General features: G+C 36.6%; 1 protein-coding gene across 5 annotated transcripts in view; it reads right to left on the bottom strand.

Annotated features, from left to right (window-relative positions):
* DCLK2 (doublecortin like kinase 2) overlaps positions 1 to 18,824 on the bottom strand; it is an 84,946-nt gene that overhangs the window by 54,909 nt on the left and 11,213 nt on the right. For all 5 annotated transcript variants that reach the window (XR_007166123.2, XR_007166124.2, XM_013175309.3 and 2 more), the window contains exon 2: positions 16,781 to 17,115. Coding sequence is in view for 3 of the 5 variants with exons in the window: in XM_013175309.3 (XP_013030763.3) it covers positions 16,781 to 17,115 (335 nt within the window). In the remaining 2 variants the exon portion in view is untranslated. The remainder of the gene's footprint in view (positions 1 to 16,780; positions 17,116 to 18,824) is intronic.

The raw sequence follows: 18,824 nt of genomic DNA, 5'->3' as shown, positions 1-18,824 counted from the left end.
AGTTTTGGCTAACCAAATATTTTCAGTGATTTTGCTTAGTTTATTTTTCCAAAATTTTCATTGTGATCTCTGGTGCTAACATGACAGTCTTCCAAGTTTGTGTTTCTGTTGTAATAAGTGTCAGAGTTTACTAAATGTATTATTTTATCCAAGGGCTGTTTTCCCAAATAAACATTTTTTCCTCTGCATCAAAACCTGTTTAGAAGCCCTCATACATTGCTGGGAGTTGTTTAAATACAGTAAGAAATCTAAATTGGGATACATTTGTTGATTTCAAGGTTTGTTTGTTTTTAAATCACCAGTTCATCAAGCATTTCCTCATACTTTGTCTTCACAATGCTTAAAAATCTGTATCAGCCCTCATTATTTTCAATGCACTGATCACATTTCTTTCACATATGGAAAACGGTAAATCCAGCAGTTGAGTCCCCTCACACTCCTAGTCATATCGTGTACAACAGCTAGTCCATCTGGAAGTCCTTAATCACCTATTTCTGGCTAGATAAACAAACACAAACAAAAAGTAAAACCCAGTCAGCTTCAGGCTAGAACTAAGAACAGCCTACGGAAGTGGAAGAGCTATGGAGATGCCATAATTTTTTCTCATTAATCACATATTAACAAGAGCAGTTATGAGTCAATTTTGTGCCTAATAGTGCTGCTATGTAATATAAATAGTATTGCTTCACTGTTCTGTGTCTTTTTCCCCACTAAATTAGTTTTCTTTGGCATTTGAGTACATCTGTTTTACCTGTTTTCAATGTTGATGGAAGAGGATGTTTTCAAAAACATTACTTGTTTTCAAAACCATTACAGCTGACAACAAAACTGGGAACAGATGAGAGTGGCTGGCTCCAATACGTATGTTTCTACTGACATGGAGATCACCTCCAACGGTACCAAGGATGCTCCCTGTGTGAGCCCTGCCTGGTGGCAGATCCTGATCCTAAGCCAGCCTGATGCAGTTGAGAATAGCGAATGAAGCCCCAACATGTGAATTGCTATTTTATTTTGCACAGAACTGGAAGCTGCTGTAGCTGCAGCACCTCCTGTGATGTTCCTATCACAGCTGCCAACATGTGGAATTAATTAAAGTCCCACTCAGTCTGCCTGAATCTAAGCTGCAGTGCTCCATACTCTATGCTCTGCTTTAAAGAGGCTGATATCAAGATGCTCAGTCTGGCTCAAAATGCATCTGTTGCTGCAGCTGATAGAAATACCAATGCAAACAAGATTTGGGAATCCTCAGATTACAGTTTTTTCATTACTATTAAGAGGATTAACTTGCAAAACAGAAAAATCTTCTGACTTTCCTCCTTCTCCTTTCCCTTAAAAACCACCACCACCAACAAAACCAATGTCCTAACCAAGACTAAGCAGACATAGGATGATTTTAAAAAGAGCTAAAATGTATACTTGCAATGTTTTTTCAATTTATTCTACAGTTAGACAAAAAAAATATTGAGATTGGCGATGATGGTATGTTGTTGTAATTCTGGGGAACTATACCAGCCCAAAATATTAGACTGAAATATTATGCTTAGTGTTTGAAAAGGAATTCAAAACCACAAATAATATCCATATAAGCATACTTGAAATTTCTGAAAAATCGTATCATTAAATAATCTAAGCCAACAGTAAGTTTACAAAATGAAAGCCACAACACTTACTTCACCAATAGGACTGATGATGACCAGTTGTCTTTCAGTCCCCAGATTTCTTCAGAGGAAAAATTATCAGGATTCTAGACACCATTATCATGACATCCCCATACACATTTAAGACAATACATAAATTAAACAAATATGATGCTTCAGGTGCATTAATTTGTCATTACAGACAGAAGGACAAATATTTTATCCCGGTGAAGACTTGGAACAAAGCCTTGCTTACAGCTTTCCTTTCCCTTCCTTCTTACTCCCCAAAGTTCCAGCTCCTCCAGTTCAGTAAAGGGGCAGAGGTAAGAAAGAGATGTGCTGACCTGGGATCAGTTATCAGTGTGAGGAAAGAGATACAACGATTTCCAAATGCTCTATTTGTAAGTTTATAAAAATCTATTTGTTTCACTGGTACGATGCCTGAAACAAACATTTACTTTCCAGAAATATACATCCGTATGCAAGTTCTAAACGTGATTCTGCTAACGTGGACTCCACCTCGTACAGACAAATCCAAGGTAGCTTTATCTAGCTATATTCAGTACTAACTGTAGCAATGCTCTAGCATAAAGCTTTGCATTAAGGCAAAATAATGGCATTCTAGGTCCTACTGCCAGCAGCTGATACCTGGGACCCTGCCAGTTCTCTGCAGTTTGTGTCAGAGCCAACTAAAGAGTCACACTGCAATTGCACCTCTTCTGTGCAGTGATCCTCCCGGGACCAAACGGTATTACAAACTCACCCCTGTTCCATGCAGTAGGGAGGTATGCACAAGACCACTGCACAGCTTGCACCTTGGGTATGCAACTGCACAGAAATGCACATCATACACTACAAACAGCTTGCAATACATTGGAATAAAAATAGCGTGGGTGGTCTCAAAATCAGAAACATACCTTGCAACCAGCAGCAGCACCAGGAAGTGCTATTTAGTAGCAGATCAGGAGCTGATACTGCATCTGCTCAGAAGTGGAATTACATGGGCTTTGAAGTGAGCACTGCAGCAAGGCTGTCATTTTCACACACTTCCAATTACACATACAACAACATGGCCTTAAACCCATTCCACCATTTTTCTGCAGTCTCGTCAAGACTTTATTTGTTTCATCTTCAAAAGATAAGCAATGTCTGGAGAAGCATCCTAATTTAAGAAGCATATAATGTGATTTGTCTGTTTTCATTCTGCTAACTTCCATTATTACATGTATGGTTTAACATATCAGTTGTCTGATCCTGAACAAGCATTAAAACAAAAGAAATAGATTTTCTCTTTTGATTAATATCTTGCATAAAATTTATCATTCTCCTCCTCCTGAGGCCACAAGTACCTGATGCTCTGCAAAAGCAGAAATGCATTCTCAGTAACGATTTCTGACATTCTCTTCAATTGCTAAAATATCACCACAGTCTTGAAATAATACAGACCATAAAATGGGAAAGCAGACTATTACACAAAAATATGTCAGGATGTCATCAATAAATCTCACGCATTAATTATCTAACAGATTCACTTGACACTTTCCCCTCTTGCAATTCCTCCCATTGAGTGAATTTCTGTACACATGGGAGCTCTGGTTTGAATGTCAGCTGCTCCTACACTTGTTTACAGCAGTATTAGCCTTAATCTATGTAGTCGCTGTTGCTAAAGAAGGAGTATAGTTCTGGCAACTACTCCTTCATCAGGAGGTTACCGGTGTCCTTATTTCTACTCTCAAGGTCTAATGCTTTTGTAGATATTCCTCAGTGTTAAAGAGCTTCCTAAGCAGCTTCTGGGAACATATGTTGTTTTTACTCGCTCTGGGTTGAGTTTCACTATGTGTGCCAAGCAGATCTCTGTGGAGCCCTGTCAGTGATCAACTGATTTAGTATTCAAAATTAGAACCCAAGCCCAGCTACTTTTGGCAGATTCACAGGCAAGAGTCCTAATTCTCATCTACATCAGCGTATCCGGTCACAGTTACTTGATTTCAGTTACCCTGACATTTTCTGTACTGGTGCATTAAAATGGACTGGCAGTACAGTGCACTCCGTACAGTGCATTAAAAGGGGCTGGCAGATACCTGTCTGGCTTGCAAAGCCTTCCACAAACAAGCAGCTCTCTTAGAAGCTGCCTTAAGGGAAGTGTCTAAGGATATGGTTTGTATTGGTACACAGAGCCTCACTTACCATTAATAAGTCTGTTTTAAATTAATTGCAAGAGGAAGGTCTCAGGGACTAGAGGTAATGTGGTTCATTTATTCCCAAAATAAAGTCATAATCCTAAAAGTTTTCTAGAAAACATATATTGGATCAGTGGAATATTTTTCTGTTTTCTTTTTCTGAGGCTCCCCAGAAATATTTCTGGTAGAGATGCAGATTCCTGATAAGGGAATTTAAAATTATCAAATATATTACTTTACTATTCATAATTAGGTTTGTACAAACCATCTGTTTTCCATGAACACCATGTTGAAACTGCTGCTTCAAATACGGTATGGAAAAGTGAACTGCAGCTCTTCAGAAATCCATGGTTCACACTGCATCTGCTAAGTATTCCATACGTGTTTCCCTGCCAGGCTTTTCTTTTGTTGAAAGGGGACTGTAGCAATATTATTTTTGTTCTAAAACTCTCTGCTTACTAGTCTAAACAATCCTTTGAAATTGTTATACAAATATTTACATTCAGTACATGGCAGTTACATAACGGTGCCTTTAAAGGAGCGAGAACTATTAATAAACTCAAAGTAACTCAGTCATCCTGAAATCTGGTTACATGCAAGGATCAAAAGAAGCTTTCTCCGAAGAGCTGTATTAAAGTCTAAAATTGATTTTTTTTTATTTTATTTTTTTTCATTTAATACCCAGATCAAACAAAACATGACAGCTCAGTGCCTACAAGTGGGAGATGGTCAGGTTTTCTGGACTTGTGCTGAATTTTCTCAGCTCAGCAATACCTATCACTATGGATATTCCCGAAGGTACTCTAAAAACATTAGGCTTAAAAAAAAAAAAAAAATCACAGCAGAAATGCAATGACTCCCAGTTTCTCTTAATACGCTTCATCTTTCATTAAGCACCGTCATCCCAAATTTAAATTTGCATACATACTCCATAAAAGTTCAGGTATTCCCCTGTGTATCAGCAAGTTACTACTGCAAGATGTATATGAAGGGAAGTAGCAAGCAGTGAGAGACTCAGCAAGAACAAAAAAGAAACGAAATTTAAGAATATAACAGTTATGAAAATCACATTACTTAAATCATATACGTTTCATCTACCTCCAAATTTGTGTTAAAGATAGGAAGAGTGAAAGCTTAAAACATTTTTATAAATAGCTATTTCATTTGTATACCTTCCCTAGCACACACTAACATTACTAATGCTTAAAAAAAAAAAAAAAAAAAGCCAGCTTTAGACTGAAATCATTCGAGGGATTTCCAAGACTATTAATTCCCCACAATAGTAGAAACAAAAGAAATGTAAATCACACAGAAAAACAATCCCATCAGTGAGGTGATGGAGAAGAGTCACAGTGAATTAGAGGAAGGCAGACATCGAGTTCTTGCTATAGAAATGAGGCAGAACTAGTAATTTGAAACCAGCAGTTTTATAACCACAGTTTTGCAAGTGACTAATTTGTCAAGTGCTACATATGTACATTTGGTTATAACCTTCTGCTTATTCTTTGTAAGAACCCAGCTGGAGATGATCCAGATGCTACCAAGAGCTTCATGCGTATCTGTACATACGTGCAGGTATTTTGGGAAATGACTTTCTCAGAGCTCAGATTTTGACAAGAGAATTTGATTTTTAAAATAGCTGGAAATGTGTTCAAGAATTTTGAGATTTTAAGTATAGCTTACTAGATCAAATTTTAAGAAACGGCAGCCAGATTTACCCATCAAAGAATCTGCTGCAGATGGATATTAGAAGCAAATGAACAATCTCCTTAAACTATACTTTCTATTTCTTTTAATACTTTCTATTAAAAATATATGATTTTTTGTTGTTTTGAGGATACAGATTCATAAAAAAACTTTATGTATTTTACAAAGTAGACACACAAGTATATATATGATAAAGAATGCTATTGATAAAGGTCACTTTTCTCTCTGAAACCTGGTAATACAGTATTAGAATAAGAGTTTCCTTGTTAATATTCCATTTCACAGAAAACCTGCACTTTCCATTGTGGCAAATGATAGTTAAAAGTAAAATTTTATAGAATAACACAAAATTATAACTTACTCCCTGCCAGCTGAGGACACTTTACAAATAAGATCCTCTCACAAACATCCAGGTATCATAAACTCAATATCTAGCCCTTAGCTAAAAATATTTTTAAGTAGGCTAGTCAGGCTGAAAATGACTCAAGAGTATGATGGTGGATGAATCATTTAAAACATTTTAAAATTAATTATATATGGATATATAAAATAGTGAGGGGAAAAAAAAGGTCACAAAGAACCTTTAACTTCAGTCTCATCCCTAGCAAAGACAATCTACACAGCAGAAATTAATATTTATAACTCGTGACATACCTGACGAATCTTTTTTATTTCAGTCCCCCATCATTTTGAACTTCACATAACCCCAAAACCGCTCCTTTCATCATACAAACAAATATTGCAATTCTTATGTAGTGTACCACTGTCCTAACAAGGATTCATAGAAGGTTCTGCATGTGAAAATATTGGACCCTAGCTTTCCCTCCCTCCTTCCTCAAGATCTACAGCAACAAAGACTTCATGTTCAGAGCAATGAGCAGCAATATTACCTGTTACCAAGATCTGTATCGGCTATCACTGGTTTTGGAGGGAAGGCAGAAACGCAGAGACTACTACTTTGGAAAAGTTTTGGGAAAAAATTCCAGTCAAATGACAGATACACTTTCTAACTGTATCGTGTGGTCACACCTGAGGCATATTTTTCCTCTAATGCAGACGTGATTTCAAGAGAATTTCACCAATAAACTCTACTACAGATGAAGGTAAAAAATATTAGGAGATCTGGAAGTTATTTTAAATATATGCTGCACACCTGAGAGCAGCGTAGGAACAGGGAGTCACGTTTAATGAAAATATCCAAACCTCTTATTCTCGTAGCTTTTCAATTGTTCAGAAACTATACCTCATTGTGCAGTGAGTACTTGTGTCCAAACACTTGAGAACAACCAAAGCAGGTATGCTTTTCATTTTTCTTAGCTTACCAGCTGACATTTCCTAATTATAATTTTACCCTTTGTAACTGGAAGAGTAAGTAGAAAACAGTTTGTACAGGACAGTATCATTCTGCATATGACAACACCACAGACTTCCCGCTCCTTACTTAAAAGGAAGGCTTTTGAAAAACAAAATGGCCCCAACCATCAAAGGTAGTCCCTAGTGACAGGACTAACTATATGAAACCTGGTTTTATTATCACTATTATCGTTAGTTTTTATTATAATTAAAGAATCCTTATTTGAGGGAGATGGATAAGCTGAATCTTCTTCAATTTCAGACAAGTGTTTAGGCTCTGGGCCTACATCCACCTACCAACAGATGAAGAAGGGTGGTCTTGGATGTTACGCAAGAATCTTCCCACACAGTGAGTAACAAGTAAGGATCTCTGAGGCTGGGCTATTAGTAGGTTTAGAGTCCCCCTCTTATTTTGGAAGCCAACTGGGTTTTGAGTTGAAAATTCACTGTAGTGTTTTTTTGCCACTAATATAGGAGCAGTGTATAAATTAGAATAAGATGGATTAAGAAGAACCAGTGCAAATGATGAAGTGTGTTTGAACAGCACTGTGTTCTGGCTGTTTTCTGTGCAATCAGAGGTAGCTCAGCAAAAGTCTAGACAGCTGCAAGTCCACCCATTATTTCTGTAATGAGTACAGGAGTAAAAAATGGAAAAAGATAGGTCTTTTCATTTCCATTAATAGATGTGTAATGTCAGTCATACTCATATTATGTTACATAGGTATTAAATGAAGACGAAAAACCTCCTTAAAAAAAAAGAGAAATGTTTATCTGTCTTGTCTAACACCTGTACTTCTCTTCATGCAGTTTTTAGCAAGAAAATTGTGGCACAATATTATGACCAGTGCACACTCCTAGTATTAACATTTATTTCATATCTTCCATAAATTAAGATATAAATACATTGAAGACAGTTAAAAAAGGATCTTCTACTGTGTTGAGAAAGTTCTAAAACAGAAGTTCATGGAATAGAAATTTTCACCTCACACAGATCATTTCCAAAATATGCAAGCAAGCTATGAGAGTTACTTTGGGAATTCCAGCTAAGCATATGCAATTCACAAGAAGTGTTATCAAACATCCTCATTCATCCACTTACTATAATACAGTTCTGAATTTTGTAAGGCTTGAGGTTGTTTGGATATAAATGTTTTTTATATCCAAAACCATGTTTTTTAAAGTCTAACATCTCAAAAGTAGAAGATGGAAAAAAAATGTGCAAAAGACTAAGTGTTCTGAAAGAAATCAAACTGTATTGATGTGTAAAAAATAACAAACCTGTACCCAAACTTCTAGTTTAAATAGTAGACGAAGCCCTCTCAGATCCTACAAACTTCTTGATACTATCTTGGCAACTTAGACTGCACCATCTCCCATGGGCTTCTAGATAGTTTGTGACAGAAGAAAACAGCGAGGTTCTCAATCCTCAAATAGATATATCAGTCCCAAACTAAGAACAATTCCCTTTCAGTAAAGGGAAAATAATGCTTGAACTAGACGTAAATTCTTAAGCAGGCATCAGACTTCAGGGACTATATAGGAAGTAACAAATCCATTGTCTATAGCAACAGCCCCTCTGATGTTAAAACTGCAACGAATTTTATTGTTTGTATGTGAAAACAAAGAAGGACAAATACAGAATTGCAAGGACACTTTATGAATCAGATTTTATCCTTTGTTCATCTTCCTCCTCTTAGATTTCCCATAATTATAGGACTGGTTTTACTGTATTTATGCTTTAAGAAAAATTAATAGAAAGTATACTTATATTATAAACTTCACAAGTATACATTAACACAAATGTTACAAATATGCCCTAATGTTTTTGCACATTAATCTGCTGTATCGGAGCTTGCATGGGGACCATCAAAAGATTTCCCTGTGTAACACCTACAGCTCCAGTGAAGTGAAAATTTCTTCCAGATACTCAGAACGCTTATGTTTATAGAACAGTTTGTTAGAAGCATAACTATATAGATTAGAAATAAACAGAACTGGAATATTAGAAAATATATTTCTGGATTAGCTGTACTAATATAAGTCATATAGTCACATTGCCACAATTTTACAAAGGGTAGTACCCCAATCACTGTACCAAATGCCCTTCATTAAAGTCACTCTTCATTTCTGCAGGAAAAGGAGAAACAAAAATCTGAAACTTAGTACGAAAAAGCTTGTAAAAAGTTAGTATTTTTCCTTCTGATGTGTTTGCTTTACTATTACCTGATAAATGGTTAGGATGACTTATAGAAGAGACTGGAGAGAAAGAAAGAATAGGAAAATAAATTTTCTCTGCTACCCACATAGAAATCTAAAAAGAATCACGAAGCACACACAGTATATTCTCATTCTCTTCACAAAAAAAGCTTAATACTTCCTGCCTCAAAAAGGATTATTTTCTTGACTGAGTGAGAATATATCTACCCACCTAACAGTAAGTAGATGCAACGTCAGGTAGTCTGCAGCCTGACCAGACACACACCACATCCAGGTCTGCAAATTATACAGATCAAAGCTAGCTGTGGTCAGATGTCTGCCTGCTCAACCAGGTAGGCATATTCTGAGGCTCCTTTGCCTTGTCTGCAAGGCTCCCTTGCAAAATTGAGAGAGAATACGGCAAATACTTCATAAATAGGACCCAATTCCACATTTATCTGTGCTTAATCTCTCTGGTTCAATTTTACTTCCATCTAAATCAACTAGATTCTTACTTTAAAAGAGAAACTGCATGTTCTCAACATGCAAAAAAAGGGCATCCTCATAAAGTGCTTACAAGGAGGATTCTGGTTCTGTCTCTCTGATACCAAACTCTTTGTTTTTCTTTAACTAACTGGCCTATTTTCCAATAATTTTACTCAAAATGCTGAAGTTATTTTAAATACAAAATACTAGTACTATATTAATAATATATTAATAATGAATATATATAGTAATTAATATAATATTACTAGTTGAGCTTTAAGTTAGAGATAAGGACAAAGCCAAGAAATGCCTACCCAGACCTCAGTCCAAAAACCTAACTTTCCCCGTAGTTTACAAGTTGTTTTCTATACTTTTTTTTTCCTGTATTATCTTAGTTCAAAAAGTCTCCCATGATTGCAGCGACCCTGTGCCATATATCAATAAATAAAATGTCAAGTAAATACAAACAAGTCAAATATTTAAGAACGTGGCATAAATGGCATACTTACACAACAGAAGAAAATGGTGGTTGACCTTGTGAGAGAAGTGCTACAAGGACACCGAATTTCACTGCCTACAGTGAAAACACCATCACCCCTTCCTATGCAAAGCTTACAACCTGACAGCCACAAAGAGGGTCATTATTCCATCTAAGTGCTGGAAAGCTCTCTTCTTTTAAAAGTTGGCGTTTACTGCTTACTTTATTACCTTCCCTTCAAACTACTGTGTTTAAAGGTTCACTGCAAATTAATCAGGTAGTAATATTTTAAACATTAGAGACGAATATTCCATTTCCTCTCTGACAAATCGTGTCACGTCTCCTGACATGAACATGTTATGGAAGAGAACGTCATTTGTCTTAATAATTGGTAAAAATCTATAAGAAAATTTCATACTTTAAGATTTCAGTATTATTGCTTCAGTATACTTAAGAGATGCTGACCATCTGAATACCGCCAACCAAGCAGCAACTAGTACAACAGATCCATCAACCTGACAACCTGAAAGATCTTAAACGGAAAGTCTGTTTACAGACTGTTATGAACAGCAACAGAGAAAATTCAATCTTGAAACCCTTTCAAATGCAGTTGGTAAACAGCTTTACAATGTGAGGTGTAACAGGCTTCTTAAAGGAAAGTTTGAATATTTAAATGTGGTAATCGAAGAACTGTTTACTAAAGTAAAATAGGGTAATTTAACTATGGGGAAAAAAAAAATCCATGATCTCAAAGTAATAAGGGACATGTGACACAAATCCTAATCTGGCATATGACAGCTGCAGAATGAATTCAAAAGATTTTTACCAGACTAATTATCTGTTAATGGCTGGGCTCAGCGGGACACAACAAATTCCCAAGGTTTAGTTTCCAAGTCATGTGATTTGATCGTAGCATGGCAGATGGCAGACAATGACTGCATACCCTTCATTTATTCTAAGAGCTACACACGCCATTTCGGTAACCCAGTACTAAAATTATGGTAATCATACATCAGCAAATACACGTTTCTGCTGGTGACACCGCTATTCTTGCGGCCGTCGTTTCCCACACCGTGCAGCATGTCATTTTTATTAAGTGCCATCAGCTCTTGGAGCGCACAGACAAAAATTGAGAACCCAGTAGGATTTACCCTCTCTGTGGATCCAGAAAGACGCTGGCAAGTTGGATGTCAGTTTAACAGTACACACATTTGCTTTTATTTAAAGTATCAGCAGCTTTTTTCAGTTGTCGTCGTCTAATTTAGAAGCGCTGACTTCATATCAGAGTCTGATTTTGCATTCATTTTGATAAATATTCTGTTATTTCGACATCCCACCTCACTAACCTGTTAGTTTGATGGCAGTGGCTACTAGTGATTATATATCTAAACCTTACATCACTGAAAAAGACTAAATTCACCCCCAGTGGACCCTTGCCATTACATTCTCAGTAATGCTACACCACATCCCCAAAGCCAGAGTTATATCCCCCTGAGGGAGAGAAGAGGGGAAGGAAACATACATTCTCCATTTCATCTGTACTGTATTCTAAATTATTGATTTCCAGAAAGTATGAATACTACACAGGTTCCTTGCCACCCTCCTATCCCCAAACAAATTCTAAAGACTCGAAAGCCAAATTTTTCAGTGCTAGACTGCAGCTATTCCAAATGGCATGGCCTTAATTTTTTGCACATACAACAAAGCTGAAGAGCTTTCTCAGCATAACTGTTCACCGCCAGTTTAAGACACTCTTGTTAGATGACTCACAAGATGTTCAAGTTTGTTGTTGGTTTGTTGTTTGTTTGGTTTTTTTTTTTTTTTTTTACTACTTTTTCTTTAACACCACAGGCATCATCATTTTGATACTTCCAAATAAAATCCTTACCCCTTTGCATTTTCATTGCTCCTCAAAATGGTAATGATCCTCTGACCACTGTGGCAAAAGCTGTAAATACTTTCTTGAGGTAAATCCTAAACCACACATCATCTACGTGTGGCCTTTGTGCTACTACATTAAATGAAATTGCTTTAGGACGCATTCCCCAACATGATTTGTAGGTGGAAAAAGGTCTCTATTTTCATATTTAGGGTATTTTTCAGATCCCTACATCTATGACAGAGCACAGTTCATTTCAGGTTAGTTTCAGATAACACTGCCTTCCATAAATAACCACAGATGGGAAAAATTGTATATCCATGGATGAAGGCCAAAATTATCTCCTCTGTTTGAGTACACCATTTCCTCCTTCCCTCTAGCAATAAATATCCACTGCTTCCAGTTCCGGGCCTTCCGACTGAAAGTCTGGACAAAAACACTGTGTAGCAGTGTCCATAGATGAACTCATTTCCTGTCATACAGGCTTCCACAACCTTAGGGCCTCTTTAATTCTTTTGTTTTTCTCATACTCATAAAATTTGTATCCTCCACCCAGCAGGCTTACATCTCTCACTGTTACTCTCTGAAACAATTGCACAAGCCCAGCTTCCCCCAAATCACCTTTCATTCCAAATGTTACCTGAAGTTTGCTACCACTGGGTTTGAATTTACTCTCCCTGTAAACCTTGCTTTATGAATTTTAATGGAAAATGCAGGTGCGTATACGCACACATCTTAATGCTTACTGGCATTCAGTTTTTTATTATTTTGTCTCCAGTTCAACAATTCTTCCAAAGCTGTGGACAGCCTTTAGTTAGAAAACACTCAGATAGAAGCAGAATTTTCAGGAACCGCAGAGACTATCAGACCCCATTTATCTACCACACAGAAAGGCAAACTAAACTCCAATTGCTCCTGAGTGATCTCTAGCAAACCCATTCTTAAAGGAAAAAAATAAAAAAGACAGCAAAACTGTAACAAAAATCACCTCCTCATTAACCTGAATTCAACAGTGACTGTTTGCCATGGAGTTCCTCTAGATCTGATGAGCTTCAAGCCTTTACAATCTCCCTGCTGAACCTTTGTTTCAGTTTCTAGGAAGATCTGCCATCTCTGAGGGGTATCTTAACAGCTGCAGCTGGTCTATTCAAATTTCCAGTACAATACAAATACAAAATTCAGTTTACAGAAGCCATCATCTCTCTACTAAGAGCTTTCAAACCTGTCACTAGAAAATAAAAAACTGAGTATGATAAGTCTGATGAATTCTTCCAGCTGTAACATGTTTTCATTAATTTCCCATTTACTTTTAACAAGTCCTTTATAAAAATTGTTATCAGAAAATTAGGGAGCTTTAGGTTTCAAAGAGCGTCACCATCATACTTATGGCTCATCAGAAAAAAGTTTCAAAAAAAGGTATGTTTTATCTGCAGCATGTTCTCAATATTTTGGGAATGGAGTATAGAAGAGGTGGCTCATTCATCTCTTCAATCCTGTTACATATTTTCATACATACAATTGCAACACAAGGCAAGCTTGAGAAGTTACTATCTTCCTGAAGTGAAGATTTCATTTTCTTTTAGGTGACAATAATATATGCTTCAGAGCTCTGTACAGTTTTTGTGAGTTTCTCAAAGGAAATTCACCACCACTGTACTCTCAAACAATTAGTAGGTAAATTACCATTATATTGCTACCCTACACTTCACAATAATTTAAGCTTGTTTATCTTCACTTTGGAGATATGGAAGGGTTAACTTCCCAACTGCAGAAGCTGCAGTGCGACTGTCCTTGCTTCACAGTAGGGAAGTGACAGATTCCAGCAAGAACAGAGGGAAAAAAATGCAGCCAAGTAAGGAAAGCACTCTGGTCAGGCAAATACATTAGACGAACCTCAGTGTCAGAAGCACAAAGACTGGAATTGCAGAAGCCAGGCTGCAAAGTTAAAGCCTAGCTACTGAGAGGAGTATTTTTCCTTACACAAACCATCACAAAAGTCTTATCCATTAGAAATAATCCATTTCAAACACAAAGATAAACAGATTCCTTGTTAATGTTATAAAATCTTACAATTTAAAGCTAGATAATTGTCCGTCTTCATACAAAACAGTCAAAGAAAAGATTCAACACTGATATTATTCTCTGCTTTACTATTACCAAGATCTTACTATACTAAAGATTAATGAAGTCAGATGGGTGTACAAAACTTACTCTATAGACATCCTTTCCATTGTACTGATCAAAATTAAAAACAAGATTTTTTCATAGATCACTGGTTTCGTGATTATTTCTTACTACCCACATTAAATACCTCAATGGAAGGCAAAATTGTCCCATATGTTAATGAGAGAACCTCACGTTCCCTAATAACCTAATAAAAGGATACAAATTTTATACATGCATGTTTTATACATTTGTATTTCAACATCAATTCCACATTAAACTGAACACACAACCTAAACCCATTGCCTCTCATAAAAGGGAAAAAAAATCTGTATTTCTTCAGAGATAAAAGAGGGGGAGCGGGCAGGGAGGGAACCCTGAGAATCACAACAGCTACATTTATAAGATGCAGCCATTTACAAAGTGCCTTTTTTTTTAATGGTTGCCTTTCAAGCTGTGCCAACAATAGGACGAATATAAAAGATCTGCCTCCCTAGCAGATTCAGAAGAATAAGCAATTACCACATTAGAGAAAATAGGCTCAGAAATTTCCACCGATTGGTAATTGGCAGCAAAGCAACTCTTTATTTGCCAAACCCCACAAAGACCTTGGGCACCAAACTCTACATATACCAGCAATGAAAAGAGAAAGAAAAAAAAAATCCCAACAGTGCTCAGCCTTTCACCTTGGGGAAAACAACAACAAAAACTTCCAGAAGTCTCTATCCTCCAAAAGAAGCAGAAGGAGGCTCTTATATCAGGGTGTCTGAAGTCCTGGGTAGAAGACCTGTACCACACGATCCCCCCAAATCATAATTACATTGTGGTTGTGCAAGGAAAGGCTCCTTCCTGAAGCCTAGCTGGAAGAGCAAAAGTCCTTTCTTCCAAACATGTGTAGGTTTCCACATTTATGCACTGCCACTGCTGAAACATTTTACACAGAGATGAGTATTAAGGAGCAGCTACTCACAGTGTGAGTACTGCAGGCTGCTCACAGTGCAGGCTGCTCACAATGAGAACTAGGGATTCCTCTATTCTGAGAAGACAGCCATCATCCACCATGGGTGACATTAATGTGTAAGCAACATATGTGAAATTTAATGTACAACTGCAAGTTAGTTAATTTTATTACTCCCTGATGCACCACTGCAGCTACCACATAAATGCAGATGGGTGAGTTTCCACGGTATCAACAATTCAATAGAAGAAGCAAATCTGAACTGAGACTCCAAATCTTAGCCTTTCCTGACTCTTCCCAAATCTTTTTTATCTACTTGCCTGAGAAAATTAAAATCTCCCTGTATGGGACAGTAACAGAAGAATTCATGCATAGAAGAGAATCATTTCTGTATTATAAATATACTCAAAGGTATCTTGTAATGAATTAAATTTAACATGACTAAATCACATTTCAGGACTTTTAAAAAGAAAAGCACATTCCTAGAAAAGATTCTCTTGTAACAAATTTCATTTAAAATAAAAATATTAGAACTAAATAGCATATTATAGTGTCAGATATTGCAAATCAAGAGCCTCAGTGATGCATTTGCCTCACTATACTTAATACCAGAGAACAGAAGTAGTTCTTTCCAAGCGTTTGATTATAAAAGATGTATCCATAGCACACAGAACATAACTTGAGAGAGATCTCATGTTCAGATGACATGAATAAGTGCACTTTTTCTATGATACATTTGCTAACAACTTGCAACATAAAAATGTGTTCTTTGAAGCACATTATGAAAAGCTTGAGAATAAAAATTCCCAGCTCTCCTTATACAAAATCAAAACTTTTACAAGTAGTGCATGCAAACATACAGGTATGCAGATGTGCAAAAATACCTTCTGAATGAGCAAGGATCCTAATGTTTAGTCAACAATACCGTAGCCCTGGTATCAGATATCAAACATGATCTACTTTGCAGCCTGTGCTGTTGAAGTCCTGCATGAGTGTCAAATAAAAGCATCAAGTATCGAAGTCCTGTGCCATGAAGAGATGAGCCATTCACTTGAATGATCAACAGCCAATGTATTACTGACACTTTTATCTGGTGCAGCACAATATTCTTTGGGTCTCTCCTCTGTATTTCTGTGTTACAATAAAAGATCTACTTTACCATTAATCTTGACAGCATGTTTTTGCAGTAGTAAACTAGAAGTAAAACCAAATTTCAAAGACATGAACGCTACCTCTGAAATACTTATTTCAGATAAAATTCTTGACCTTAGACCATCTCAGTTAGTATCTCCAGGATGACATTCCAATACCTTTGTTTCTTAAATACCAGTCTGTGGAAATGAAAGGGAAGGGGACAGCAGTATTTTTTTTTTTCTATACCACTCAGCACTTCATAGTAGTCTGAAAATATGACCCTGCTTCTGAAAACACGCACGTATTTTAACAACTTTACTAAATTTACTTTCAAATGTTTCAAACTGTATTACTGAACATAATCAAAAAGCACTTAGTTTAGTATATAAAAAGGTAATGTGGTAAATTTCTTTTGCAATATAGACAATCTTAAATTTTTATAGATGTTAATATTTGAATAGAAATTTCAAGAGTTACAGTTTACTTAATTGTCCTTATTCAGAAGGAGATAACACACATACAGTAACAAGAATTCAAGTTATGAAAACAAAGAAGCTTATTTAGATTAACTCATAATTAGTAGATGTTCACAGCAATTTATTCTCCTACCTGCTTTCCATCCAGCGTACAAAGTCTCTTGACTACACCCGAATCTAACTTAATGGCTTCTGTGATGTCAGTCAAGACCTGTTCGAAGGAGTGAGCAGTCTTCTTATTCAGCAGAATTCTCACAGCTTTTCGTGGTTTTACTCCACTCCTAATAACAGTCACCAATTTGGGTTTAATGAAATCTTTACTCTCCTTCACTTCACTCTTTGTGGATGTCAAAGATGTCAAGGATCGAGTAGACCCAGTCCTTATGTTCACGCACCAGTTTGGATTGACATTCTTGGTATAATCAACTTTGCGATATGGTTCATTGGATGCACATACATAACTTTCACCTGAAAAAAAATGACATTTTCTTAATTTAAGAGGTTTTAAAGCTATTTTTGCCAATTAGAAAAGATAACAAATTTGTCAGAAGCAGTGGCTTCCCTGTATTTCAACTGCAGGTCGTTTTAACTAAAGGACAGTAAATTAGAAGAACTCTGTCCAAACAATAATCTCACAGAGTGGTGTCAACAGGTTTCAAAAGACTTCTGGTTAAGCAATAAAATGCAGTAAAGGATAACAAAGAGGTTGAAAATATTTCCCATTTCTTTTTGATCATAATTTCTGACTGCTAAGTCATTTTGCAAGTGATTAAATTACTTGAGCTCACAAGACATGACATTAAGATCATTCTCCTATAGCAAACATGTGGGTCCTTCCCCTATATATTCCTCAAATACATACTTAAACATATGTACACACACACACCCCTGTTTAATAATAGGTTATTTTAAAAGGAGCAAGTTTTAAGAGAACAAAATTCAAGCATCTCAAGATCCTTGTCCTGAAGCACACATCAGTTTACCAGAAGTATGTACATACTGCCTTTCTACCAAGGATACCCTGTTGAAATGGAGTCACTGCAACATTTTTAGACCAAGAGCACCTGTTGATGCCACAAATGAGACCAAGACTACAGGTGTAAGAAAGCACAGACTTCCCCGTTTTGATTTCTTTCCTAGTTCAAAGCCTGCTATCTCCTGAATAGGAGGAAAAGAGGTGAGAGAACATCATCAACAAAACACAGAACATGTTACTTATTACAGGCTAGTAATACGTACCCTTGCATCAAATTACCTAAAGAGAAACAACCATGATGTAGATCTAAGGAGTCTTACTACTTCTCTCCATCTTCTAACATAACACAAGGCTAGAGACTCTCCAGCTTTCTGAAGAGGAAAGTTTTCTTTCCAAACTGCCACTAATTGTTTAGCACAACCCTTTTAATGTCTGCCAGCAATACGCAAACCATGACAAAGAACATCTTCAATTCTGAGTGTTTTGTGTTTTTTTTTTTTAACCTACATCTTCAGGGGTTCACAAAATGACTTCTAAAGACTTTCTCAGAGAGGCAGATTATCGCAGATTATAAGCACTGAATGGTACAAGTGTTCCACGCTGGCCAGCACACCCTGCCTCTAGGCAGAAGTTTTTGAACTATTGTTTAAAAACCTTATACTGTTCTGCAAATAAAGCTACGTGCTCAAAGTTGCTACTGAAATAAAACAACCTATAACACACTGCAAAAAATCCTCCTATATATACACACACCACAAAAGGAGCAAAGAATGCAAACACAACCGTGGGACAGTAATGTCAAAGTTTTGAAATGTACACCTATGTCTAGATATACACTAGTGGGCTTTTAAACAACGCTTTTACTTTCAGATCTGTTGTTTGGAGAGCTGATCTTACTGAAAAGTTGTATAGTTTACTCTAAGAGCAAGATAGAAAACTACTTTCAGACCCCTTAAGAACTTCTGTAGTCTGAAAGATGTTTTCCCATCCCAGTTACTGCTGTCTAATTTATCAAGTGTTTAGACCTTCTTGAAAGTTTACTTGCTGTATTTGAAAGAAAACAATGAAGTTGTTGTTCACTCAATGAATGAAGTTAAGTCAAGTTAACAAATGATTCTGTTCAAGAAAGTTTGGCAGCCAGTTCTGCTTCCACAAGCCTCTGGGATGGTTCTCCGCTGAGGTACAAGGAAACAATTTGGTG

Source organism: Anser cygnoides, chromosome 4 (assembly GCF_040182565.1).
Source record: "Anser cygnoides isolate HZ-2024a breed goose chromosome 4, Taihu_goose_T2T_genome, whole genome shotgun sequence".
Classification (NCBI taxonomy): Eukaryota; Metazoa; Chordata; class Aves; order Anseriformes; family Anatidae; genus Anser; species Anser cygnoides.
Note: the sequence above shows the minus strand (reverse complement) of the source record. Positions and strands in the feature narration are given on the sequence as shown.